This window comes from Columba livia, chromosome 13 (genome assembly GCF_036013475.1).
Source record: "Columba livia isolate bColLiv1 breed racing homer chromosome 13, bColLiv1.pat.W.v2, whole genome shotgun sequence".
In the NCBI taxonomy this organism is placed as follows: domain Eukaryota; kingdom Metazoa; phylum Chordata; class Aves; order Columbiformes; family Columbidae; genus Columba; species Columba livia.
Window position 1 is genome coordinate 9,083,470 of NC_088614.1, and position 27,536 is coordinate 9,111,005.

A 27,536-nucleotide genomic window follows, 5' to 3' on the forward strand; every position below is an offset into this window, starting at 1 on the left:
ATACTCTGTTTCAAAATGCACATTGCAATGTTTTTGCACACCTAGCAAAGGATCAAGAAGCTCAGAACTGGCACAAAAAAAAAAAAAAAAAAAAAAAAAAAAAAAATGCCTAATAAGAGATAAAACATGACACTCCTCAGCATTCATAAAGATAAGGTTTAAGTTTCTACTTAAGCTGTGGCTAGTTGGCAGAATGCCGACATATCAAAATGGGTTCCAGAAAAGTTTTTGAGCAGAAGAAGATTTCCTAAGCAAGTTGTTTGACCCACACCAACCAAAAAATAAGATGTTCCCATTTTTCCTCTAAATTTCTAAGCTGTGCCTTTGCGCACATGCGCTTAATCAGGCACATCTGAGTGCAGAGCAGACAAAAAAAATATGACAAACTGTACAGAACTGGGATTCACAAGGCAGTGGGTAGAACAGAGCTCAGGTGTAGGAGCTCCCCAGCCATTCCCTCCCCTCCGTTCAGCCCTGACGTGCCCTTGCTAGAGAGGCATAAACCACCAGCGGTCCCTGTGGAGCTGCTGTCGGGTCCATCACCACACACACTGGGAACAATTCCGAGTGTTTGCAAAGCAAGACTTTGTCCTTTCACTGCAGGAAAACATGAGGTCTGGGGAAAGGGCAAAGTGTCTTCTCAGGTATTTATGCAGCACCTAGAACTGTGAGCTGTCAGCAAGGTATTTTGAGGGTTGGTGTAATACAAATAGACAACAAACAAACAAACTGGTCATGGTAAAGAGTGAAGAAGTATTATGATGACTTTTAAATGCCTTAAAATGCAATTAATATGTAAGAGCAAAAGTAGTTTCACAGACTATTAACGTAATGTGACAAAAATGTAATTAGTCTCCTCTTGTTTTAGTGAACACATCATTATTCTTTCCAGGAGTGATGCTCTGTTAGAAAATAATAATAACAACAATAAACAATCAAACAAACAAAACAACCACTAAATCAAATTTTGTGTCATTTGTTACTGTCTCAGTAAAATCCAGTTTTTCTTTATTTCCTAACTGCTGTGCATTTCCACCTCCCACTCTTCAATGAGAAAATACTAATTTTGCCTGGTGTTTGGAGTTTGGCTTATTTTTAGCATGGAATTCCAAGCCCACTACCATGTCTTGACAGTTGTAGGCTATGAGCAAACCTCTGCTGATTTTTCTCTTTAATGAAACTTCACTCAGTTCCTCCCACAAATGACATGACAGTGCTGTTGAACCACAGGAATGTCAAAGCCATGCAAACAGTTAGATCTAAGAATAAAGCATATGCCCTTCAACAAAACTAACTGTTGACTTCTGTGAGCATTCCACACAAATGATATGAGGATGCTCATGGCTTCTGAAATAAATGACAGTACCCTGCTGATATCTCATAACATTAAGATCCACTGTACATATTGAATGGACTATCCACAGTAAAAATGAACAAGATACGGTAAATTAAGGAGTTTATATAAAATAGATACTTGTTCCCCCAAGACAAAATGGGAGAATATACATAAAAAAATCCATGAACTTTAACTTTGTTACCTGACAGGTTTTCTTTTTATCCCATAAACTAACCTTGGGAGAAAGAGAGATATTTCCAGTGCCTGGAAATCCCATTTATGTCCCAGCTGTGCAAGCAGTTATTTAAATCTTATTTTAAGAATGGGACTCTATGTAAAATTTATATGTTCAAATATCTGATTTATGCGAACAGTTATGATGACCACCTTGTTTATGACCTTGGTAAACAACCAATGCCAAAACATTCCCCATGAATTCAGGTTCTACCCATACAGAGCTTGTCAAAGGACCCAGAGTTTTGCCCCTGCTGGGTTTGTTCCTGTTACTGCATTTCTGCTTCTAGGTTTCATGAAATATCTCTTAATACTCAAATTTGCCATTTCATAATCTCAACAGGAGAAGAAAAAAAAATCTAATTATCTTTTAACAAACAATACTTGTTTTCCTCCAATAAACAGCATCCTAAAAAAATGCCTTCTATGTCTAAATCAATTTGTTAAAGAAGAATAGGAAGCAACATTTTTTTTTTACTCATCTATCACTCTTAGTTTCTAGATAAAAAAAGGGGGTTTTAGCTTGACAGATTCATTTACTTCACCCTTTGCCTATACAAGTAAAAGAAGCTCTAAGTCATGAACAGCTATGTCAGAAAAAAAGTTCAGTGCCAGCATTGTCAGAACCAAGAACAACTTTCCATAAGATTCAGAGAGTCCTCTGGAGTGTAATCCCATTTTGTGAGCAGGAGATTCCAGACACCAACTGTCGCTGGTTAACAAGAGACAAAGAGCCATACAAAGCCTCATTTCAGGCACCTTAAATCCATCCAAGGCATCTCAGCGATGCTACACTGAGAAGTTGCCCTGGAATAATGGTGTTGCAGAGGGATGAGATTTGCATCATTGATGAAGCTCACTATCAGTCACAGAAACTGCATGGTCACATCATAACACACCATCAGCTTGTCAAACTTTGCTGCTCCGAAAATTTTGGCCGCAGTGAAAGTTTCTGAAAGGAGTGTAGCAACACAGTGAAGTTACCCACAGAGTAGACTATCTGAACTTCTTGCATTTTGCATCTTCAAGATTTGTTGAAGTAGAAGGGATTCTGATATAAAACTAGAGCTGATTTCTTCTTCCTCTATGAAAATGCCTATATTGGAATAATACCAGTATAACAGATTTTCAACTGTGAATTGACCAATTTTGGATGCTGTGCTAACATAGGTTTACAGAAATTATAGCCTGTGACTGCTATATGAACAGCAGTGCAACTGCTGAGACTTGACTCTGCTACGTTTAGATAATTGTGCCAACCTCAGGAGCAGCCTGCAGGTCCTTCACGTGCAGCCACGACAGGGGGAATTCAATGTTTTTTCAAGAGACTGCCCATGTTTTTTGAGATGCAACCTATAGCAATTCATTATTTTCAGTATCCACATTTTCCTCGTTTGCATAGGCATTATCAGCATCTTGCTTACTGAAAAGTCCATGTAGAGATGGGCAACAACCTAATGGCACTTTCTCAGGCAGTGTTCATTTCTCTCTGTAGTCAAAATATGACATTAATTCAAAACAGTTCGCTGAATTTACCTGGTGCCCCAACATGTGAACACATTAATGAGTACACAAGTAAGCATATCAATATAAAGAAAAAAAACATATAAATTATCTCACACACTCTCTACATATATCTGTGTAACACAGTCTTTTTCACTGCCAGAACTTTAAGCTGCATGTCGCTTGATGTAACTACAGCTCATTTATATAAATAATTTTCTAGCTTATTAATAATCATATCCAATAGCTGCACAAGAATTTTTTTCAGTGAAATTTTCTTTTCTCCTTTCTAAATAATCAGGTTTCCTCCTGAAAGTTTGTACTCTGCCATAATTCCAGGCTTTTTTTGATGTAACAGATGTAGTTTGGGAACACCAGTATTTTAACGCATTTTCTCTGTGTATTACTGATGTTTTAATTAAACCAAGCACATTTTACTGAAATTTCTATCACTACAAGACCAAACCCCTCCTCTCACAGAAGGCTGGGTGCCTTCCTTCAGGATATTAGTGGGAGATGACTCAGAAGTGACATTCCCCATCAACCGGTTTCAGCTCAAGACACAGCAGATCACTTACACTTCAGACAACTCCACTAGTGCAGATTAGCAAGATTAAAACACAGTTTCAACCAGTCTTGAAGTTAGAAGCAAGTTCATGGTTTTCCTTCTCAAAGAGAGGCATGCTTCTGTGTGCTGTCTATATATCTCCACACTACATATTGCAGAGACTCAGTATCAGGGTATGATAAATCATTCTGGAAAGGATGTAGCTGCACTAAAATGGACTTACACAGAAGACAAATTCGTTCTTCCGTACAGGATAAATTACAGCTGTTCACTTCTAGTTTTTTGCTACAGTAACACTTTTAGTATCTGTAAAAATGCATCCAAGTACTTAGAAAAAAAAATCTTACAAAATACTCCTTGGCATCCAACCAAGCTAATTTTCCTCATGATTGTGAAAGCATTTCCATTATTTGTTCCATATTAAACAAAGAAGTAGAGTCCACCAGGACTGCAGCAACATCCTAAATGTTTGGCTCAGTCGCAAAAACAAGTCTCGTGTAACTCAAGTAGTTCACAATAGAGATTTGTTGCTGTTATTGGTCTGAATTCTTTAGCCTGTTATCAGTCTGCTTATAATCCAACATACAGAAACACTACTACATAGAGGTAATACTCTCAGTTTGCTTTCAGTCCTGTTAACATAAGTTTTCTCAATGTCTCAGTCTGTCACTACCATTTGCAAGGCACCCTTTCACAGAAGTGTGATCTGTCACTAGAAAAAAGCTGAAACTGATTTCACACCTTTGCTTGTTAAGTATTTTCTAAAGCAAATAAAGATCTTTACTTAAAAAATAATTAAAACTAACTCTTCATTAACAGTTCAAATTGCCTAGGTAAATTTGGTCACAGCTCTAATTTGCACACTGTCGCTGAATGGTTTTCTCAAGCTTCTTCATTTCATGCTTGCAAAGATCACTTTCTGATTAGTTCTCTTCCACACATATTTACACTTGGGAAGCGATTATGAAAAAAACCATCAACGATGGCAACACCCTATAAATCTTGAGACCCAACTGAAAGCCCCCCATTGACTGCTTGGCACTTTGCCACTGATGCTTTAGAGGTTCCAGAACTGGATTTTGCTGCTGCAGGGGTTACACGCAGGGATAAGTGATAGGAAACAAGTTTATACAGCTCTAGGCTTTGACCTGTACCCAAGGAATGCCTAAACAAAATCTTGTGCATGAACCATAAAAATTAAATGGAATATTGTTCACATTTCTTCTGAGCCTACCCAGCTTTGAGTAAAAAACAAAATGCAGTTCTTTAACTTAGTGATTTTTGTCATCTTGCTCATGGTAACCAATATATGCAACTCTTCCTGAATTTACTTGCATGAGAGCATCCTGCCTATGAATACATTATCTATGTAAATGTGAGGTTTTGAAAATGAACTCAATTTTTAATTAACAGATTACCCCCTAAACACTGTTTTTCAGCCAGTGTTCACTGGCCCTATATTTGAACCTTTGTTTCCCAATGCACTAGTCATTTATCACCACTTAGCACAACCAGACTTTCCCCTTCGTTGGAATCCTTCAGTTCTCTTATTGCGGCTCTTTTTAGAAGTCATAGTATATTTTAATTTTTTTTTGCTAAAAGATGTAACTGAAAACTCACTAATATTTCTGCTCTGTTGGAATCAGAATAGCTATGAATCTGAAGCTAACTCAGAATTGCACAGTTCATCAGCAATTTTTGGATGGTATGTACCTCACTGATTTGGACTAGAAAATCCATCTTAAGTCTCCCCACCAAGTTCCTCCATCTGTTTTTACACATCTACACTTGTCAATAACAAATAAATTATTTGCCATTGTCTGAAAATTCCAACTAATCTTATTTATTCCAATCTTGAGAGAAAACCAAAGACATTATTTTTGAGAACATGTTTGTACAACTGAACACCTCTTGCTCACACTAAATAGGGGCTCCAGGCTACCTGCTTATCTCACCAACCCAGAAACAATTTAATAATATGCCCATAATCTGCTTAAGCCCCTTCTGTAGAACATCATTTAGTAGTTTCATCAACAGGCTGTAAAAAGCCCCCAAATAAACCCATTCTATGTAAATCCACTGGTTTACTCTGACCCAGAGAATTCCTATCAGGAATCAAACGTCTTTAGAAGAAAAAAATAATTACTACATACTTTTCTAAAATAGTCTGTTGTCTTTGCTGGACATAACATCCTCACATCCTCTTCTTCAGAAACAGCTTTCACTTAAAACTGAAGCTGAGTAATATTCTCTGACCTTTAAGGAGCCACCCCACAAAGTTACAAGGACAAAAACCTGAAGAATCTACCTTTTCCCATTGGCAAACACCATTTCATGAGCATGATTCCATACACATTAAAAAAAAAAAAAATAAAATAAAATAAAATAAAATAAAATAAAATTACTAGTGGGTAATTTCAACATAGTGGCTTTTGGACTTTTGCTGTCTCACCAGCCTCCTCTGGCACAGTTTCATTTCCTCAGTAGAAACCATAACATTTCCAAATGTGCAGGTGATTAGGTCAGAATTACCATGGCAATTAATCACCCCTGACCCTCAGACAGATTTTATATACATATATATATATGCATATATATATATATTTACTCTATTTTAAAATATTTTCTGTTATTTATGAAAAATACAATATTTTAAAATAATTAGTAGAAAGAGGGGATTAACTCAGACCATCAACAGTTGTCTGAGTCTCATTCAGTCCTCTAATTTAATCATGATTCTCTTGTAATGAATACAGAGAAAAACTCCTACAGGTCTTTCAATATTCCTCCAGGAGAAAGCAGGCAGCAAAAAGCAGAATTTCAAACATTCAATGCAAGAAACAACAACAAATTTTCGTAATAGTTTAAATATTCTTAGCTAATTTAAAACATTTTGAGGTACACAGATGGCAAAATCTGTGAAGTACTATGAAATACTGTGACCACCAAAACCTCTATTTTTGCCCTATTAGCATTTTTTTTAATTATCTTCTCTTGATTATATAGACACTAAGCATAGGAAATAAATCAGTGCTCATGCACAGCAGCTCCCTGTGCAGCTGGAAGGATACAAACGGATTTCACCGTCTTATCTTTGCCCCGCCACTGATTATATACTTGATAGTATGATGGCTTGCAAAGAACTTGCATTTTTTCATGTAAATCTATTCCTTCCTTGTTTGCCCTTTGCTTTGAACTTTTTCTTTCAGGACATCAATACTGGGCAGGGGGAAGCTCAAACGAAAACAGCAAACAAAAACATTTGTGAGAGAAATTTAAAGGTCTTCCAGGTAATTCATCTTTTGATATACCAAGGAAATCAGGGAGAAAATCCTGCTGCCTTCCTGCCACCATGATACATCTTTATTGGAAAACAATGGGCTCAATTCAAAGATAGACTAATTGAGTTGAGGGTTCTCCTACAGAACTTTCCAACTACACTTTGCACAACAGGACGCCAGCGAGCATGCTGAGCAGAGTGCCATATAACAGGTTAGAAAGCACTACAGCCTGTTACGATATACATTCCCATTGCTCTGGATAATCTACTACACTGCACTGTTTGTATATAATTTGCATTGCTTCTAAAAGGCTTCTCAAGGGAAATGTTTTTGTCTTAATTTAAGTGTATACTTTGCCAGATCAGATAGGAGGGCCATTTGCGGTTTGATACATTAGGCTGAAAAGACTACTATGATTTTCCAGTTAAAAAAAAAAAAAATATGCAAGGTTTATACTGAACAGATTAAGGTGGAAAGCCACTGATAAAATAAGAAACAGCTGGTAAATGAAGACAAGGAACAGTGTTAAAAAGAGAAACTGCAATGTTTTTCTTTTAAGAAGGACATCAGTAACTACCATAAATCCTATGCGAGTGGTTAACATACATTTCACTGTAAACCCCGATGAGAAATAGATGTTTAAGTGTTGAAAACCAACATATGGTAAATTTTAGCAGTGCTGTTCGAGCAAGCGTGACTAGTCAGCTAACCGGTGAACTCTTCCAGAGGAATTGGGAAACGGCACTTAAAATACAAATATTGATTACTACACAGCAGAAGACAGAACAGAGAGGGGTCAGGGATGGCAGAACTGTCACCAGAGCCCGTGTCCCCCGGGGCTGGACCAGCGCGCTCTCTGCGGCACTGGGACACGGAGGTCGGTCTCCCAGGCTGTGGCAGAAGTGGCAACATGCAAACATACTAATCACTGAGCATTCTGAATTCTGCTGCTCATCTCTATTGAAGTGGCCAGACACAATTTATCTGACTGCACATTTCAAGAGCTAGATAGAAAACACGAATTGACAGAGCCTCTATTTATATTATGCATTTCAGGACGTTGTGGTGCAGTTATTTTACAGATTTCAGAGATCACTTGTTAGAATTTCAACAGGGAGAAACATTGAATTTATTGATGATGAAAGGAATCTTCAGTAAAATCTTTGTAGCAGACACATCTGACAGAGATGTATCTGCTAACGTTTTCATATTAATAGAACCTTCTTTGGCTGTATTAAAGGTATCCATTACTAAAAATGGAGTTGGATAGTATATCCCATTGACACCTTGAAAATAAAAAAATATAACCATGTAGTACCTCAGTGACAACAACCCCAAAGACCTCCATTTTTCCAAACATAATTTTGTATTCACAAATCAAATGCTTACAGGATGTTCAGACAGTATTTCTACTAAAGATAAATGACAGAAATTACATGCAGAAAGCAGAGTTTCGATTCCATATAAAAATAAACACATTTACCATTTTCAAAGGACAATCTGTTCTTCTGGAAATTTCATAGGGCAGTAGCTGCAATTTAGTAACTGCAGCACTTTCAAAAGCAAGTACACATTTAAAATATACTATCAAGACAGAGGTAGAGATCCTATTGCTATGATTACTCACCTCATAATTGGCAATTGCTTCTCTATCAAGGGTCCGAGTCACGGAGACGTCCCCACTGATCTCATTGATTCTGAAAATTCCTTTTGGGTCTTGATCTACTCCCTTACCAGAGAGACGGAACTTTGCTCCCTCTGTCCCTTCGCTGCTGATGACCTGTGTGGCAGAAAGCAAGAAGTTAAAGGCCAGATTATAAAAACTTTTACAATAATTCCAAAACCACATGAAGCGTTTCAATCTTTTACCTAATGTCAAGGTGTATTCCCTGCCACTAATACGTAACTACAAAATATGATCCATGGTAATACAGAACTACAAAATATGGTTTCAATCATTCAGAAATCACTGTGCAATTCTTATTTTAAACCCTAAAAGCTGCTCATGTTCTAGGCCTGTTCCTATCTTGTCTTTACTGTCTTCTATTTCGCTACTTAAAGTTTCTATTAATCCGCTGCTACTGTATTCACTCAATGTCTAGAATCTGACATGTTATTTAATTCTATTTCTTTTCTCAGTTAAATTGATAAAATAGTTACAAACTTACAAAAAAAATAAAAGACATATTTCAAAGCATACTTATTTCCCAGCAACCTTTACAATACTGGATAGCCATCACACATTATTTTCTAATTAGTCAGTTCTTTTTACTAGCCATCATAAAGGCATTACAAAATACATTCCCCATTCCTCTTTACACTCCTCCTTTACCAGGATTTCAAAACAAGGGAAAAAATTCCTCATGAAAACACATGGGTATTCTGCCCAGAATTCTGCTTAGTCACACAGCTGGAATACCTCCACTTTCCAACTTTATATTTATATATACACATGTGTACGGAAACTCCTTGTCACTATCACTATCTTATGTCTTCATAAGAAAAAATTCCTAAAAATCCAATTTCAAGGCTGTCTTGCATTAGTGACAGTAGCATATGTAAACTTGCAAAGCTACACAATGTTTGTTATAAGCTACATGGTTTGTAAATTTGTATTCATACACCAGAATCAAGAAGGATTATAAATTAATCTTGCCCTTTAAGGCTGATCACCTTGCCAAGCCATCCCTTCCCTCTAATATTTCATGTTCTTTTGTTTCTAGTAATTTTATATCGTTAATATTTCCACAGAAACATTAACTCAAATATTTATATCCTGGTCTGAGTTACAGCTCAGGAGGAGGAAGGGAAGAAGTGGCCTTAGAAACCTGGACCTGCTCCCATTTTGTGATAATAAATATGCAGGTTGTTTAATAATGTCCCTGAGGAAATGAATGTTTGTTGCCCTATTGCTGTGGGTTCAGCAATGCTGGTTTGCAGATTACTGGGTAGTGGGAGTTTTGACTAAACTCCCTAATCATTATTCCTTTATTTTAATTGAGAAAAAATTGCCACAAGTTATGAAATAGAAAATCAGCATTTTCAGAGATAAAGTTTCAATTCTCAGCCCCTTTGGGGAAGGGAGACATTTCAAAATAAAAACCTCTTCCACCTTTTTTCTTTTTCCTTCCTCCAAGTCAGAAACACTAATGGATGAAGTTTTCTTTCCAGGTACTTCTGAGTATGTCATGCCGAAACACAGAGGCAGACAACACTGCAGGTGATGAAAGGGCAAAGTAACTTTGCAACTTCAGGTTTTGTGATGGAACTGAAACTTAATCGCTCCTTCCAAAAAGTTCCCTGCTGTTCAATTAACTTTTTTACCAATCTCTGGTATTTTTTACATCAAACTTATGTTAAGAAAAACACGTATTTTTAAAGCTATGCCTACGGGTTTGCAATGTCACGACCATTGCTCACTTTTTTAGAGAAAAGATGATTTGATCATATTCTGCCCCAATTTCTGAGACTTATTACAAGACAAGCGCACCTTCCCATACAATAGGAGAACAGTGATTTGCAAGGCCTGAAGTCAACCAAAGGCCAGCACAAAAATCTAATTCAGAGATGTCTACACAACAGCCATTTCCACCTCAGCCATCAAACATTTCCTAACTGTTTATGACAAATTTAAGATGTAGTATAGGCAAAATGCCCCAACTGTAACAAGCCACAGAAAGAAAGCAAAACAAATCATGTGCTATGCAAGGGAATTTATCAGAAAAAAATCCAGATGAACATACACAGATCTTTCTCCACACTACATAGAAAAGCAGGAATATAATAATAATAGTAAGAAGAGTCCCTGCAAAACTGACTGGAAGGAAAATATCCTCTCCAAATCCAGCTAAGATCTTAACCTTGAGTTTGATAGCAAGACATCCCAATGTGATACCTGAAAGATTTGTACTCCTTGGAGCTGCAACACATCCCATATCTCATCCCCACTTTAGCTGTAAACCATTCTTCAGCTTATAATGTATAGGGCCAAGAGAGTTACCAGACAGCAGAGGGTTTTTGCTAAATAACTGGATGTGTCCATTCAGCTAGTTTAAAGCTTCAGGAAACAGCCACATGCATAGTGCAAGTATACACAGACCCTTCTCTCCTGTTTACCCATCTATGCATCTAGTTATTTTACAGCAACTTGTGCTTGATATAGTAACAAAAAGCCCAGGTTAGAGGTGCTCCATGTACCACTGCACCATTTCTTGAAGAGTAATGGCAGCCACACAATAAGTCGTTTGCAGTAGGATTCTTTAAAATGCCTGATCAGCCACAAGAGGGAGCTACAAACTCCCAGGAATGTAAGGAAAAAACATTTACATCTCCTAATTAAGATGCTTCTACAATGGCTGCATAGTTCAAAGAAAGTGCATTTCCCAGTTCACACTAAGCTCAGTACAATGAAAAGCTTAATAAAAATCAGGTTTAATTTGCCATATGGTTTGGTACTTCAACAAGAGCAAGAAGAAAGGAGGGTTGTCTGACATCTCCTCTGGCAAGACTGCTATTTCAAATACTGTCATGAATACAGCACCGTTCATATGAACATTTCCTAGCTTACAATGTACTTACACAATGATGTTTTCCCAATTTACTAGCTAAGAAAAAGCAAGGCCATTTTATTTCTGCTGGAATCCTTACTTTGGGATGTCATTTTACATTTCCAAATTAATAAAATTATTTTCCCACAGATACTTCCACCCAAAGCCCAGACAGAAACACTTATTTCCCTAATTTGTTCACAGCTTTAGGAACTTCAGTGCAGGTTCTAATATTGAAAATGTCTGTGGCATATAACAGTGATTCTGTGTTGCAAAGGGAGACTCTTCATTCTCAGGAAATGGTCCAGTTAAAGTAGCACCCACCTACTGAGAACACGGATGAGTCAAGGACACTTTATCTGTCCTCCCCATTTCTACCTATTTCATTTTCCCTTGTTCTTACCTCACAATTCAGAACGGCTTTAACTTTGCATGAGCAGATGGCATAGGCAGAATAGATGCCAGCTGAGCATCCCACACTAATACAGACTCTTGAAGGTTATTTCCTCAACCCAGGACCCAAATAACAGCATTAGAGGTAGACTAAGACATCACTTCCCCACGCGGATAACGCTTCCCCACATCAGAGGTACGTCTGAGAATAAATGTATTGAAAACCAAAGTGTGTCCATGCTCCCCTTGTCAGGACCACATATCTAGCACCCAAGACAAAACCGTTTTGCTGTATGATTCTGCTCAACTAAAAGAAGACATTCCAGAAAACATAATGTTACTGAGCTGACAGAATCTGCTTTTTGCTGAACCATGCCCAAAACATACTTACAAAGTGCTATTTTTCAGCTGACATTATGTATCCCTTCCAGCTAAACTCATTTCAGCAATGCAATCCCCCTGTTGTTACCGGTTTATCGCAAAAGTAAATCAGAGTGTTCTCAAGAGAAGAAGAGAAACAGAAGTACAAAACCCACGCTGCCCCCAGAGAGAGACGTTCCAGTTCTGCAATACCAGCAAATCTGTCCTTAGCAGCAGCAGCCCAGTTTACCAGGTTCATGCTTTAAGTGTTTGCCTCAGCCAGTTCCACCATTTCTTAGTTCTTGACACCATCTGAAGTAGAGATGTATCATATTAGCCTCACTTTTCAATTAGAAAACAAATCTCACTCTCAGACAGGAATATTTGGTTCAAACTACAGTACTTTTCATTTCAGAGCATTACACTGTCTCTGTCATGTGGGGTTTTGTATTTTTGTTTTGGTTTGGCTTTTTGTTTGTTTTGGGTTATTTATTTATCTTTCGCTTTTTCTGTTTGGTTTTGGTTGGTTGGTTTGTTTTGAGGAGGTTGGTTTTTAGGTGTTTCTCCCCTCCCCTAGGAAGCAAATTTATCCATGGAATATTTAGAGGTGAACTATTTTTTCCTTTTATCACTATGCTCCACAAGAACAAAAAAAACAGTTTAGGCCATTATGTAGATGTCAGATAAATATTTAAACAGCCACTTCCTGTCCTGCCACACTGAAAATCACTCTTTTCAGTCAGAGGCTTCATGTGCTCTGTACTGACTCAATTTTTCAACCAAAACAAATGGAAAATATTCCCATTATTATTCAAAAGCTCTAACCAACAGAAACTGCTTCATTACTATAACTAAACATATAAAAATGATTGTTTAGAAACCAATTTATATATCTTGCTGAGTTTAATAATTTATTTAATCTATTGGTTCTCAATACTTCTATCTTCATTGATTGAGTACTAGAAAAACTAGTTAAGCATGGGAACCAAACTGTGCTCTCTAAACATAAGACAAGTATGAACAATATTTGCAAAATCAAGTAAACAATGGGACAAAACTTTAGCAATTAAAGATGCTTACAGAAAACAATAATGCAGGCAATATCACACCCCTACATTTCAAAATATTTCCCGATCAGTTTTCAATTTCCAGCCTATGTATGAGGCAAGATTTTCAAAGCTGTATAAATCTCCTAGACCACGAGTTTTCACTGCTAAGCTTAAACCGCCCAGTCAATCAATCACTCAAATTCTAATAATGGTACTTGTGCTGGAAAAACCTTCCAGAAACCACAAGCACATAATGAAAAGGGAAATGTGACCAGGAACATCCAACACAGACCCAACCTCCTATGGCAGCTGATGGGAAGGCACAAAGTCAAAGTCAAGGTGAAGTGTTTGGTTTCTGGGGGAACCACAGCTGGGGAAAACCACATTTAATAGAGTAGATGTTCCTTCTGAGTCATCGACTACAAATATTTTACTTGATGCTGTTGACAGTTCTTATAAGAATACACATAAATTTCCTTGAGAAATAAAAATGTAGAGAGACAAAATACTTGATTTGACAAAGAAAGTCATAACTCAGTTATTTTAAACTTTAAAAATCTATTTTGTGTGTCAGATCCCTACAACTCTGTTTTAACTGGGCAACACACACAGCTGGAAAGCATCTGAATTTTGTGCTTTAACACACACGTTAAAAAAATCAATGGTCACTGGGAAAAACTACTATTAGGAGCAGCAATAATAATAATAATAGAAATGATTAGTTCTTATTTGCATTCTTCTGTATTGGTTCTCTTAAGAGTTATGAATTACAGAAAAAAGTTTCTCAGACAGGAAGACATATTAGTACAACAGTGCATCTGTAAACTGAAACCTTTTTAATAGCTGAATACAATTTTTGAGGTATTAAGTACTAGCTGACCTAATGCCTTGAATGTGGCAACTTTTGTACTAACTGTCAGAGATTTAATTTGGGAATAAAAAAGAATCAGGAGGTGAAATTAAATTAATTATGAAAATTAAAAAAAAAAAATCACATGCATATTCTGTAAAGGGTTTTTTTAGCATCTTAACGATGAGTTTTGTCATGGAAAACATCTCAGAAAGTATCAGATTTAGAAAAAACTTTGTGAAAATTAAAGCACATAGTTTTAGCATATTTTTGATGCATGTTTGCAAGACTTGGAGGCTACAAATGGTGTAAGTGTTCCTTGCCTGAAGCAATCCAAATAAAAATGCATGAATACTGTTTATCAGGTATCAGATTCAGAACTTTGCATCCATGAGTGGAGCAGAACTCGTATTGCTTGAAATACAGATGGGATATTTAAGCATTTTGTTGAACTGGGGCTCTGCTTCCCATAGAAGTTACTATACCAACAACTATTTCGTTACACCAGTGCAAACACAACGTTTTAGTTACACCAGTGCAAACACAATGTTTTAGTAACTATAATAAAAACTATTGCAAATCTGAAATTTGCCAATGTTAATGAATTCTGTTGACAAATGTTTCAACAAAATATCGTAACGTATGAAAGTGATACAATCTATTAAATACTGGTAAAGTTATTTCACCACCAGCACTCATTTTTCAAGGTCTTTTTAGACTAATCAACACAAATAGGATATTTGATATTCAACCAAAAAGATCTTCTCAACATAATGGGTTTTTATCATAATTATGCATAAACTTGTAGAAAATTCAGATCAGCTTTGTGGTAGGATGCACAGGTGTCCAAAGGAAACAAAATGAATTTATGCATGTGGGAGCCCTGTGCACCAGTGGATCCTTCAGTCTGAGGTTCATTATCGTCACTGTGCACAGATGCAACCATTCCCCTTGAAGAATCAGTTACAGCAATGGGGGCTGAAGGATACATCTACAATTGCACCAAAGCTGAGGATTTAACCGATATAAACAGCAAACAGAGAACATTTGCTCACAGATCGAAGTAATTCAATGAACACATCAAGATGTACATAATCTTTTGTAGCAGGTAATCGTTCAGCTTCCTTTTACTCTTAATTTACAAAGTGCAAGAAGATTCATTACAAATAATTTTAACTTCCCCTCTTCCTAAGTAACAGTTAGTTGCAGATGTATATCTGCAAACTCTGGGGTCAGTATACAACAATTTCCTCCTACTGACAGCACAGAATTTATAAACACAGTCTTGTAATCTCAAAGGAAAATGACCTAGCAGTATTACTTGTCACAGAAGGCCTGCATATTTCACTGGCTGATTTGGCCTTTCAGTAGCCATTTAATCACGGTATTTTAACTGCTGCTTAAGTTCCTAACTTGCAAAAAACCCTGTTAGTTGAAGGAATTTGAGGACCAGTCTTTTGAGTGACAGCCAGCCAGACTAGCTCAAAAGCTACAGTTAGTCATTAGGAAAAAACTGCCTGTGATTGACAATATTAAACAAAGAACTCAAAATAAGCGCCTACCCCTCCAGACACACCCCCACCCCTCCAAAAACAAAAAGGATTATTTAGATTTATAGAAGTGCTTTATTGCAAACTTACCACTAATCTAAAAAGACAGAAATGCAGAGGCAACGTTACAACATCTAATGGTTTCTAACTGCAGAAACTCAGGACATAGGACAGAATACATAATGTGTAATCATCACAGTGGTAGCTAAGCTGACAAGAAGTGGGAGAAAAGAGGATAACAGAACCAATTTACAGTACCTTTTTTCCAGGTATTTCACAGTCCTATCTATTCCAAATAAGATCAAAGTCTTAATTTATTACTCAAGGCCACTTTTGCAGCATCCAAGAAAGCATAAGGCACCAGACTGGCAGTGACACAGCAGCATCTCAGTTCCACTGTGCCCAGGCTAAAATAATTTGCCAATAAGATCTAGAGAAGCTCCCAGGGTTGCCTGGGGAATCTCAGAAAACCTGGTTTCTTCCTCTCCCTGCAGCTGCAATTACTGCCCATGGGACTTAGCTACAAACATTCTCTTTAGATCCATGCATGCAGCAAAGAAGGAAATCAGGATCTGGATTAAGTGGGAACTTCCAGCCAGGTAGAGTAATTGGAGGTGTGGAATAAAACACTGAAGTTGCAGAGCCAACCTGTGGAACTGGATAGGAGCAGTAAAGTGAGAAAATGGAGCTTAAAATGAACTTAGAGGAATGAGCACTCTATCAAAAGTATTTTAAAATATTAATAGAAGATATTAAAAGAGAAATACAATGATGAAGGGTATTTCTTTTAAATTCAGTTCCATTACATGAAGTCAATGCGATACTTCTGGAGACTTTAAGAACTTGCTTAGCACCCAATTCCCAGTTGTAGCAAACAGCCCACAGATCTAATTATAGATTTTCCTCAGTCACTAGTTCCCTAGGAAACAAATCCATGGCTCATGTCTTGTGCATGGAAGGTCATAGTAGGAAGATAAATACTTTTCTGTGTATAGAAACTTATCTAGAGGTCACAGGTCTGCATGTCAGCAGATGTTGGCACTTCCGTCAAGGACAGACGGCAGCTGTATTTGACAGTTATCTCGGATATTTCAAACTTTAAACATTTTAATCTGATGGAGCACTTCATACTTCTATTAGTAACGTTTGATGATGCTTTATGCTGTAAATCAAGGGTTTTAATTTTCATTCTCTACACTCAGTTCAGTTTTTAACAATGGGTTCATCCCACTTTCCATCTTAACTGATTAATCATCAGAGGTCCATTGAAAAAGCTGTAAGCAGCTAAAACTTATTAGAAAGGAAAGGCAGAAATTTAACTTAAAGACATGAATGGTAAATTTGATTTTTGTTTTCTGATATCGGCCCTTAAAGTTAACAATAGCATCACAAACCAGATCTACAATTTTACCTATCATGCATGTAACTGCAATAGTCTGGCAAGAAACAAACAAAAAAAAACCAACCAAACAAACAAAAAAAGGTAGAATTATTGTTACTTTACTTCTGATTTCATTCTAATTCACTGCTAAAAAAAAGACAAAATATCATTCATTGGAAACTCAGATACATGTGAATACATAACTTGAACAGGAGTGAATTAGAATGAATTCAAAGGTGGTAGAAGAAAGCTTTGTCAGATTTGTCCTCCTCATTTATAACACAAAACCACTATTCAGATCTACCCTGACCCATCTACAATGATGGCTTAAAGGGCGTGCAATTAGGCAACACTCCTCCTCACGCTTAGGATAATATTCAGCCTGACTTAAGATCAAATAAAGGATTTAAGCTAAGTCAGAGTCTAATTTATGGGAAGCAAGAAGGAATCCCCCATTGTCAAAACATCTCAAGTGATGTGCAACAACTCCGACGGCTGACCCTCAAGCCCTACCCCAAGTCTCGACCCTGAGCCTTGTTCCAGTTGTCTCTGTGCAAAGACAACCACCCCAGTCCAGGCCCACAACTAACACCACAAACCCAGACTGCTTTCCTCCCTACATCTCTGGATCGGTGCATAAATGGATGCAAAAACACTTGATTCTCATAAGTTTTTCTGGCTCCCTGCTTTGTTCAGTTAAACTTTTATTCTTTTCCTATGCAGTTTGGGGTTTTTTTGTGGGCTTGTTTGGTGGTGGTGCTTTTGTTTGGGTTTGGGTTTTGGTTTTGTTTGGGTTTTTTTTTTTTTAATTCCCTCCATCTTTCTTCCATTTTTTTACAGATAACTACCAATTGTGCTACATTGCCTTAGCTTCTGTAGCCCTGATTGTATTCTCATTAGCTAGAGGTGAAAAAAAATCCACATGGTTGGTGAAATAGCAAACACATGAGAGCATTTCAAGTCTCTTAATGACTCCTACTTTCAAACTGTGTTTCTTTACTGAGTGAGGCGTTACCTAGTTTATTGCACAGAGTGCCACAGACATGATTACCTGGCCAGGGAACACTTCTGGAAATCTGTGATGTCCACACACATGATATTCACTCAAAAAACAGAAAGCAGAGGTTTTCCCAAGGGTGCAGCAGTTACCTCGCTCCCCAAGGCTCGGGCAGCCCCAGGCAACATCTGCTCTGCTTCTCTGAGAACTTCACCTCTTTATGCTCTCTTCTGTTTCCAAAGGACACACTAGTTTCTTTAGTTGTTTATTTCCAAATGGAGCTGATATGCATTTTAAAACCACCATTCCTTGATTAGCCTATGTTTAACAGGAATAGCATTAATTGAAAGTTTTTTTGTTAGCAACTCCATAAATGACTTTGCATCCCTTAACAAAGCTTCAGATTCCCAGTTTTTACAGACCTGGGGTTCTGAAATAATTTGTTTTTGCCCGTGATAGCATCACCAAAGGATGGTAAAACATGTCTCCAGTCTTCTAGTATGATCTTTTCAATAGTTTGCTCTGTTTCTCTTCTTTCTTCCTTCTTTTCCCTCATTGTCCCCAAATATAAAGGTTGAAAGTCCACAGTACATTTCACAAATATTATAACCTTACAGCTAAGAAGCTACTCTTAACTTGGATTCACTTTCCCACTTCAAAAAGGTCAGTTTTAAACCTTACTGAACGCATGACTCTCGCTAGATTTAGAAATGTGATTTATCAAAGTACAGGTTCCAATGGAGAAACATCTCGACAGAGCTGCAATTAGTGACAGAGTTACATTAGTCTCTTAAGAAGCTTTCAGATGACTACATAATTGTAATACTGTCTTATATGAGCATCACTTCATGGTATCATGCTGGGGAATTATGGAATCAGTCAAGTTGAAATTAGCTGAAAAGAACACACAATTTCCCAACTAGTCATTGTCAAAATACAGAACTTAAAACTTGGATTTCAACTTCTAAAAGCTGGCAGACTTCTGGAGCAATGGAACAATTAAGCTTCAATAATATATACGATCCACTGTTGTCCAGCATGTCAGTTATTGTCTTCCAGGTATATTACTACTCTCTTCAAGGAGTCAGAATTAAAAGTTATCCACATTTAATATTCATTCACTGTGCTACAAAACTGTACACTTACTTTTTCAGTTAATAGCATTACCTGAAACAGCCTTCCAAGACCTATATTTGACAAACATGGACTAAGAGGAATTCTTAAAGCTTAATAAAAGAGGAAGTATCAGACACTGTAATAACTTGGAAAAAAAAGGGCAAAAAAAGGAAACTGCTATACATGATGAAAAACTGCCTAACAGGGAGCCAGGAAGGGAACCCCAGCCTGGGAGTCAGAAACCCAGAAAAACCCACTTGTCCTGCCACCACAGGTCTGCAGAAATGACTTTGCCAAACCTTTTCAGATTGAAACGAAAATGCTAATAAGATGGAACGACATTGAAAAAATTACAACTCTGAAATAACGGTGAAAAATAAGCATTATTTATAATCCTGCACTCTTGTATAGCTGAGTCAAATATCCCCTTCCAGTTCTTCAGTGCTGGACTTTCTACTGTCTGGCTGAGAATTTTGAGCTATCATAGGACACAAAGCCATTAGTACACACCGTTCAGTTTTATCAAACATGTCTTAAGTAATTTTGTCAATGTTTTATATATATATATATATATATATATGTATATATATATATATATATGTATGTTTTAACAATCAGACATAGCAGGAGTTATTTTTGCTGCATTAATGGACCAGAAAACAAAAAGTCCTAAACTGTGAAAGGAATGTCAAAATTCAAAAAGCAAACACCCATGAACACTCTCTGTTTTCCCACCTTTCTCTTCTCCTTTATCTACTTTGTATTACTGCAGTGCATTTTAGTTTCAGCAAACAGTTTCATTTGACCTTACAGGACAGACTTTGACCATCCTCAACTCCAAGTCTATTAGAGTCAATAGAAAATCTCCCATAACTTGTGTTTATTCAGGCCCTCATTGCTCAGGCTGTGTTTGGAGATCTAACACAATGTGGCAGGAGGTAGTGACAATGTTATATACTTGAAAGATACAGCTACACCTTGATGAATTTGACTCCTTTTAATTTGAAAGTAAGAAGCCTGTTGTGACTAAATGAAAAGTGACTTTTTAAAAACCTACAAAGAAAAACAATAGGTTTTTTCAGTATTAAAAGTATTATATTAAGCTATTATATTAGTACAAAACCCATTCATACTAACATTGAAAAGAGCTGTATGTATTTAAAAAGCACAAATGAAGTATCTACCAGACTGACTCTTCATTGGCGTAAAAGTTGCTAAAGTAGAATCACTATTCAAGTAGGTTTATTACCAAAATCTCCTACATACATCACCTAGAACATTGACATGATTTTAAGGTTATGGAAATAACTGGAATAATTATTAGTTACTGGAAAGAATGGCACAACTTCTTGTTTTTAGCTCTAACAGATGATTATATAAAGATTTATCAATATATCTTTTAGAATAAAAAACAAATAATGCACAGAAGCAAGCATAGAACATAAACTTTGTTGAGTGATTAATTACATTGAATTTAAAGTTTCATGTAATCTCTTTGATTATGTCTTATGCAAGAATTCAGCCAAATCAGTGTCTCATCGATCATCAAAAGCAAAAAATGCCTTTAAGTCAGATGACACTGATTCTTCAAAATATTTTCCCAAGTTTCAAAGCACATTAGTAAATAAAGATCTTTCCCTCAGCTGCCATTATGTAACAAATAAAATTACTGTATAATAATAAGAAGCTGTAATTCCCACAATCAGCATTACCTGTTTCTGGAAAGGACTCTGACAAGAAAAAAGGCAAATCTATAAACTCATGATTTAGTAAAAACTTGAGTAATATCTTCTTTTCCTTAAAGATTACACGTGGTAACCTTTGGATGTTTTAACCAATGATTATTAGTGATGGGTTTAAACTGTAAATGCTCTGTCTAAACATGAAACATTTCCAAAGTTTAATATGACCTTTATAGGAAGCTCTAGATTTAACCCTGTAACACAGTATCTATATTAGATTCTTTTTAGAAAATATCTTTCTAAGCTACGTAAGAGGCATTGCTGTTATCATGTACATCACCAGTAAAAAAGAAACAAATAAAAAAAAAAATTCAACTCTTTCATCAGCTTCAAAAACATTTTTCTTCATCACTTATCTCTGTTTTTATCCCATATAAAAATTGAGCTTTTCAATTTTCTGTGAAACCTAGCCTGTCAATACATAGTGTATGTGTTTTCATAGCAAACATATCTTCAAAAAAACCAATATTTCATGGCATCTAAGCCTGCAGGAAAAAAAAAAAAAAATCAATAACATAATCCATTAATGTAACAATTGTATTTTCAGGTTCCCAGAAATAGCTACTAAGACAATTAAAATTTTAGTATTCAAGAATCTGTATAATACAAAGAACAGACATTCTGCTCCTGAAGTTAAATGAAATTTACTTTTTAGAGGAAAGAACTGGAGGGTGAACACACACAAGGTCCGATAATAAAAGGTTTGATATTGCCAATGGTTAACTGAAGCCAAGAAAAAATTTCTAGCCATAGAAATAAGGTTGAACTTTCTTTTAAAGGTAACGTTATCTTTTATAAACTTGTTAGTTACTATCAGCTTGTGACTTTAACAATTATCAATATGTAAATCTTAATTACAGTTATTGTATAATTAAAACATCACTTTTTGCCAAAAGAAACAAGTAAAGATTTTCAGGCTTTCTAACCCACTTGTGACTAAATACAAGATTTTTTTTTCCCCTACCTGTAGCAGAATTATATTTTCTAACTCTGAAAAATTAGATGATTTCCAGTCACACACAATTGCTTACCATAATATTGCTCAATGTCAAAAAATACAATTTAAAGCTAGTGGTAAGATGTTGTGAAAGTTCAAGCTGTTAAATTATTAAACTGTTACAGAAGTTTGGTGGATAATGGCTATGCATGCTAGATGTTGCAGAATGTAAATGTGGCTATTAACGTGAGGAACAAAAATCAGTTTAACACTTTAATTGAGATGGAAGGAAAAAGAATAAAGAAATTCAAGAAGTAAAAGGTTTCAGACTGAATAAACCACAGCCAAAAAAAGAGAAAAAAGTATATTTGCATAAGGTATTCTAAATATTAGAAAGTCACTCTCTTGTAGCAATGAGGTCCTGCTTCTAGCTGAGCTTGGGAGTCAGGGAAGGTCTGTTGCATCCACCAGAACAAGGTAAAGCAAGTTTAAACCTCTCTTTAAAAAAGCTGTTCCAATCTGTTTAGTGGGGATGAATCTGACACAGCCTGGCCCTGCTCCTCTAAAGAGACACATCAGGATCCAACAGAAAAAGACACATGGAGCTGCATTCTGGTAATGTCTGGCACAACGTGGCCTTGGAGACCAGTTCACACCAGGAGGCCTACGGATGCCAGAGCAGCCTTGGAGCAGCTCTGATCTGCAGGGGTGGCTTTGTCCTGCCCATCGCTCAGAAATGTGAAGCTGATGTGAGAGTCTGGAAGCTGCTCTGCTCCGAGCAAACTGGGGTTTTGGTAGTCCCTTAATTCAGGGGTTTATGTAATCCATTCTATAATAATGGAATTAAAATAGAAATCCAATAGAAACGTATGTCTCTGCCGCCATTTTTCACTGGCAAAACAAAAATATCCAGCCAGGACCTGCTCCACCTACACTGTGCAGAGAGGATTCAGCTGTGTTGTGCAATTACTGTAGGAGCTACAGCTACTCTGGGCTGTGGTTTTACACCCTGTTCAAAATATCGCCTTGGATTTACAGCCACAACAAGGCACCAACTCACTGCTGATACAGAGAACTCACTCCTAAAAGGAAAACACAGTTTAATTTCATGGCTGCTTCCATTTCATACCAACCATTTCTTACTGATACTGACATTGTTAAGTGATAACCTACCATCACCTGTGGCCATATTTGACTTCAATTACATAGGTGTAAATCCAAAACCAGTTTTCATAGACATTTCTTCAACACAATGTTAATATATATTCATATTTCATCACCTTATATAGGTTCAGATTATTACTCTAGTTACATGGTTTAGAACTAGTGAAAGGGTCAACCACCATTTCTTACTTAATTGCTATCTGCGACTATTAAACTGCAGTTACGGAATGACTGTAACATCTAATTATAACAAATATAAAGCATGTTACTTATAAAAGTGCACCTGTTTTAATCTTACTATATATTGATATAATAACATACATAATGTACATTCAGGTAAAAAAGGACTGGACTTAGCTAAAATATTAGTGAGTCTTATATGAAAATAGAACAGAAATATTTGGAGATCTTCCGAACAATACGCTGGCACACAAAATGATAAAGGCAATAGAATGCACCTATCTTCACAAAGAATTCAGCAATATACTTAAAATGTATGTGGTTTTCTCTTCTATTTAAGGGAAATGTGGGACTGAAACCATAGAGATAATTAATGAGGTAAAACAAGCTTTTAGATTAATGAAGCAAGTTAGTTTCCCCAGGATCAGACTTTGTTGTTGAATTTTTACTGAAAATACAGGCTGCAGGCATATCATCACAATTCTCAAATAAAAATTAAAAATTATTTAATGGTATTAATAACTATTTACTTTTTGGAAATTAGTCAACAACACATGGAGGTAGAAAAATAATTTAACAAGGTCTACTAATTTTATTAATAATGAAAAATCACCTTAATATGTATGTTTCTATGGCTACACTTATTGTGTCTGGAATACAGAAAGATCTTAAAACAGTCCCAGGATTACCAGCTAAGATGTAGTGAAGAGATGGTTTTGAAAGTGATATTTAGAAAGAACAGTCAAGTTCTTTCAATTGCAAATCATTTGTTCCAATTTCAGACACCCCAGCATCACAGGGGTGAAGAGCTGTAGGGAATCAGATTAAATTACAGGACCCCTTTGAAAAACAAGATAGTACTTTTCTCCAAAAGAAAACACACTATGGATAAGGGGCTTCTTTCTGAGCAACTCTAGGAACTGTACAATATTCAGGAGCACCCAGATTTCTCCAGAGGTTTTTGGGGGTCTGCTCAGGGTGGCACTCAGTGCAAGAAAAGGTGATTCCTACTGCCCACTGTATTTTTCAATAATCAGACATTATAATATTACCTTTTATATCATAGGAGAGCTGACAGTGCCCAAATGTTCATAAATGTCAGAAGAAATAACTCCATTTTCTAAGTGTGGATTAGACACCATCATGCTGAAGGAAATGAGGCACCTAAATTCCCCTGAAAATGTGTGTCTTAGTAACTTAAATCTCACTGCTTTCAGAAACAGCTTTTTCTTTCTAACATTGCCTGCATACTTTTGAAATGCAGAATGACTCTATAAATAATAAAGCAATATTTGAATACAAGCAATGAGTCAGACATTCTTCACCCTTTCTCTCTGCTTTCCAGATACGTTTGCATGATATAAATTGTATCTGAAAGAACAACAGCTTAAACTTGAGCTGCTTTGTGGGAATACAGAACTGCAAAGGCAGTATTCGTGCAGCCACTATGAGATCTTTTTTCAATTTGTGATCCTTGCAAAGAGCGGTAAAAATAATATGCAATTCAAAGATGAATCATGAACAGCAAATTACACAAGGATGGTTGTGGGTCAGCCTATATTCTGGCTATAATGCTGACTGATAATGTCCTGTACCAGCATCAGAGACCAAACTGTCAGGCGCTATAGCAGGAACTATGCCCTTCACTATTGGCTTCAACATTGTGTGTAAAAATGTAGAGCATCACAATGCTTGATAAAATCCACCACCTAGTAGTCAATGGAAGTTCTTCAGTGGGATAATTGTTCCCCGTGTTTCCTCCATGCAACCAATTTTCCACAGCACCATCATATCCACACTTAGCTGTTTCTTTTCCAGCTTGACAAGCCCTGTTCTGTTTAAACTCTCAGTTTCTTACCTCTGATTATCTACACTGCCCTTTTCTGAAGCTTCTCTAAGTCTACTGCATGCTTTTTCAGATGGCATGACAAAACCACAAAATACAACCTTCTGTTTGACATCCGGCAACTGTTAAGGATTGTCTTGGCTTTTTCAGAAACCAATCCACAACAGTTCCAGAACTGCTCCTGAATTTTATATAGGGTTAATCTGCAGTTATCAACAAACTCAGTCATTCAGTACTGTCAAATCCTTCCGCAACATTAAAATCTTTTCATTACTTGTCAGTCTCTTCAATAGTTTTGGATGATCTGAAAACTCTGTCACCTCACTGTCTCCTTTTTCAGATTTTTTACATTGTGTTAAACATCACAAATCACTGTATAGATCCTTGAAAATATCCATTGTTAAAACCTTCTCTATGAAAACCTGTTTCTACACTGATGTTTCAATTTTTTAAGCCAAAATAAGGTATTCCCTCTTAGTAGAGAAACCCAAGTGTGTTTGATTGATCAGATTTATCTACACCTTTCACTCCTCTATAGCTCTTAATACAATTATGAGATATGACTTGCCTTCAAAAGAGCATTGTTGGTTACTCACTTCATGATCATCCAAAAGTTTACCTATTCCAGTGCCTTTCACAGCTTGGTTTTGATTGATTCAGCAAGTGTGGGAGTGTGATTCAGCGGGCTGTTGTTCCTAATGCATTTTGAGGTTTTCTAGGGTCCTTTTTGAAAAGGATGAGCAGTATTTAACACCCACCTTGCACTGCAAATGAAGCCAGTGCTTGTGAGTAGCTACACACCACAGTTAGGAGTTCAGCAATTCCCTGTTTGAGCTCTCTTCAAGTTTGGTCATTGTTATTTCCTGTCCCTTCATAGAGAACATCTGCAGCGCAACACAGACTCCCTTGCAGGGAACACACTGGTTTGCAAAATACTTGAAAAGCTTTTACTGGTAGTTTATAGTCTACTCTTCCATTTCAACAGGACTTTTACTTTTAAAGTCAGGTTGGTATTTTGAAGAACCCTCTCTTACACTCTTTCTGAACCTCCAATGGAATTAAAATGGTACATGTTAACTGTTGGTCAGCTATTTGCTTGTCACACAGATCAAAAACGTCCTGACCGTAAATTCATGACTGAAACCAATGGCAGATCCTGCTACTAAATTATTTGCAGTGAGATCACTTCCCTAGCTCTCCAACACAATAATTTCTCACTTTCAAAGCTACTGCATAAGGATCCATGTGCTTCATTACACAACCAGCAGGGAGTCCCTCCTTGAGAGAATGAAGGACAAAAAATGGCAACCGAGCTGTATTTTGCCTCTAGTCCTCAAATTAAAAACCTGATGGGAAAATTTCAGTCGACTTCTAAAAATATAATTAACTCAGACAGTCTAATAAGTATTTCAGAAAATTGTTCTTTTGAAAAAGCATGTGATGAAAATATTATTTTATGCTCCTACCTTTACTGTAAATATTGCACTAGAATGCATTGTACTTGTCTTCATCTGCTAAAAATTGTATACATATATGTGTACACATATGTTATGATCAGTTAACATGTGCTTCATTTGTTCCCAGAATTAAAAGACTGTTCAGGATGAGAAAGTGTTCTACATAACAAAATGTGTTCAAAGCTTATTTTCTTGTAAATGAGAAAAAGAACTGGAGGATACGTTCAGCAGCCAGCATTTTCAGAGCTCATAGCAGCTGGCTGTGAACTACATCTGTATCCTTTTATCTGAAGAGTTTAAAATCACCAATCTTTGTGGAATCTTGGAAAAAAAAATACAATCAATTTTCTACTGCTTAAAAAGCATATCCTTCATCGGTCAGCCCCTGCAGGAACCAATACGCTTGTTTTTTAAAATTTCTCAGTAATAGACAATTACACATTTTTCTCCAAAGTATTATTGACTGTAACATGATTGCATTCATTTTGATTTTTTTTTAATGAGATAGTTTATTTTAAAAAATTCCTCTAAAATCTTCACAAGAAAATAAATTAATAAAACTCAGTAATGATAGTATATAACTTTTTAAAAATCCACATACAATAGATTCTATTAATTCAAATTAATTTTCATGTTCCAGTGACCCTTAGCAAATTCAGATTAGAAAGTCCAACAGCCCAGTAATAACAGATGAAGTTTATTTATTATGTTTTCCTATTTATCCAAGTTCAGCATGCTCTGTATTTTTCATTAATTTTTTATTGGTGACAAAATTAATGTAGATCCTTGTAGTTTTTCCCTTACATAATTAGCGAGCTCCCCATTGCAAACATTGCTCTTTGAATATGCCTGAGGTAACCATTATTCCAAGCCTAAAAGGAACAATAGCTTCTTCAGTAACCTTTGGGGGCTTGTTTGTCAAGTAGAGAAGAATCTGTTGAATAAAGGTTGTTATGCTGAACACCTGCATCTTTAGTCTAGTCTCTTAAAAGAATAAAATCACTTAAGTGATTATGCTGTCTGATCCACTTGAAGCCTATTGGCT

At 36.5% G+C, this 27,536-nt stretch overlaps 1 protein-coding gene across 7 annotated transcripts in view; it reads right to left on the reverse strand.

The window, feature by feature from the left end:
- The window catches only part of CDH13 (cadherin 13), a 460,421-nt gene that overhangs the window by 230,091 nt on the left and 202,794 nt on the right, over positions 1 to 27,536 (reverse strand). For all 7 annotated transcript variants that reach the window (XM_065028885.1, XM_005504744.3, XM_065028884.1 and 4 more), the window contains one exon: positions 8,550 to 8,702. In XM_065028885.1, coding sequence (XP_064884957.1) covers positions 8,550 to 8,702 — 153 coding nt within the window. The remainder of the gene's footprint in view (positions 1 to 8,549; positions 8,703 to 27,536) is intronic.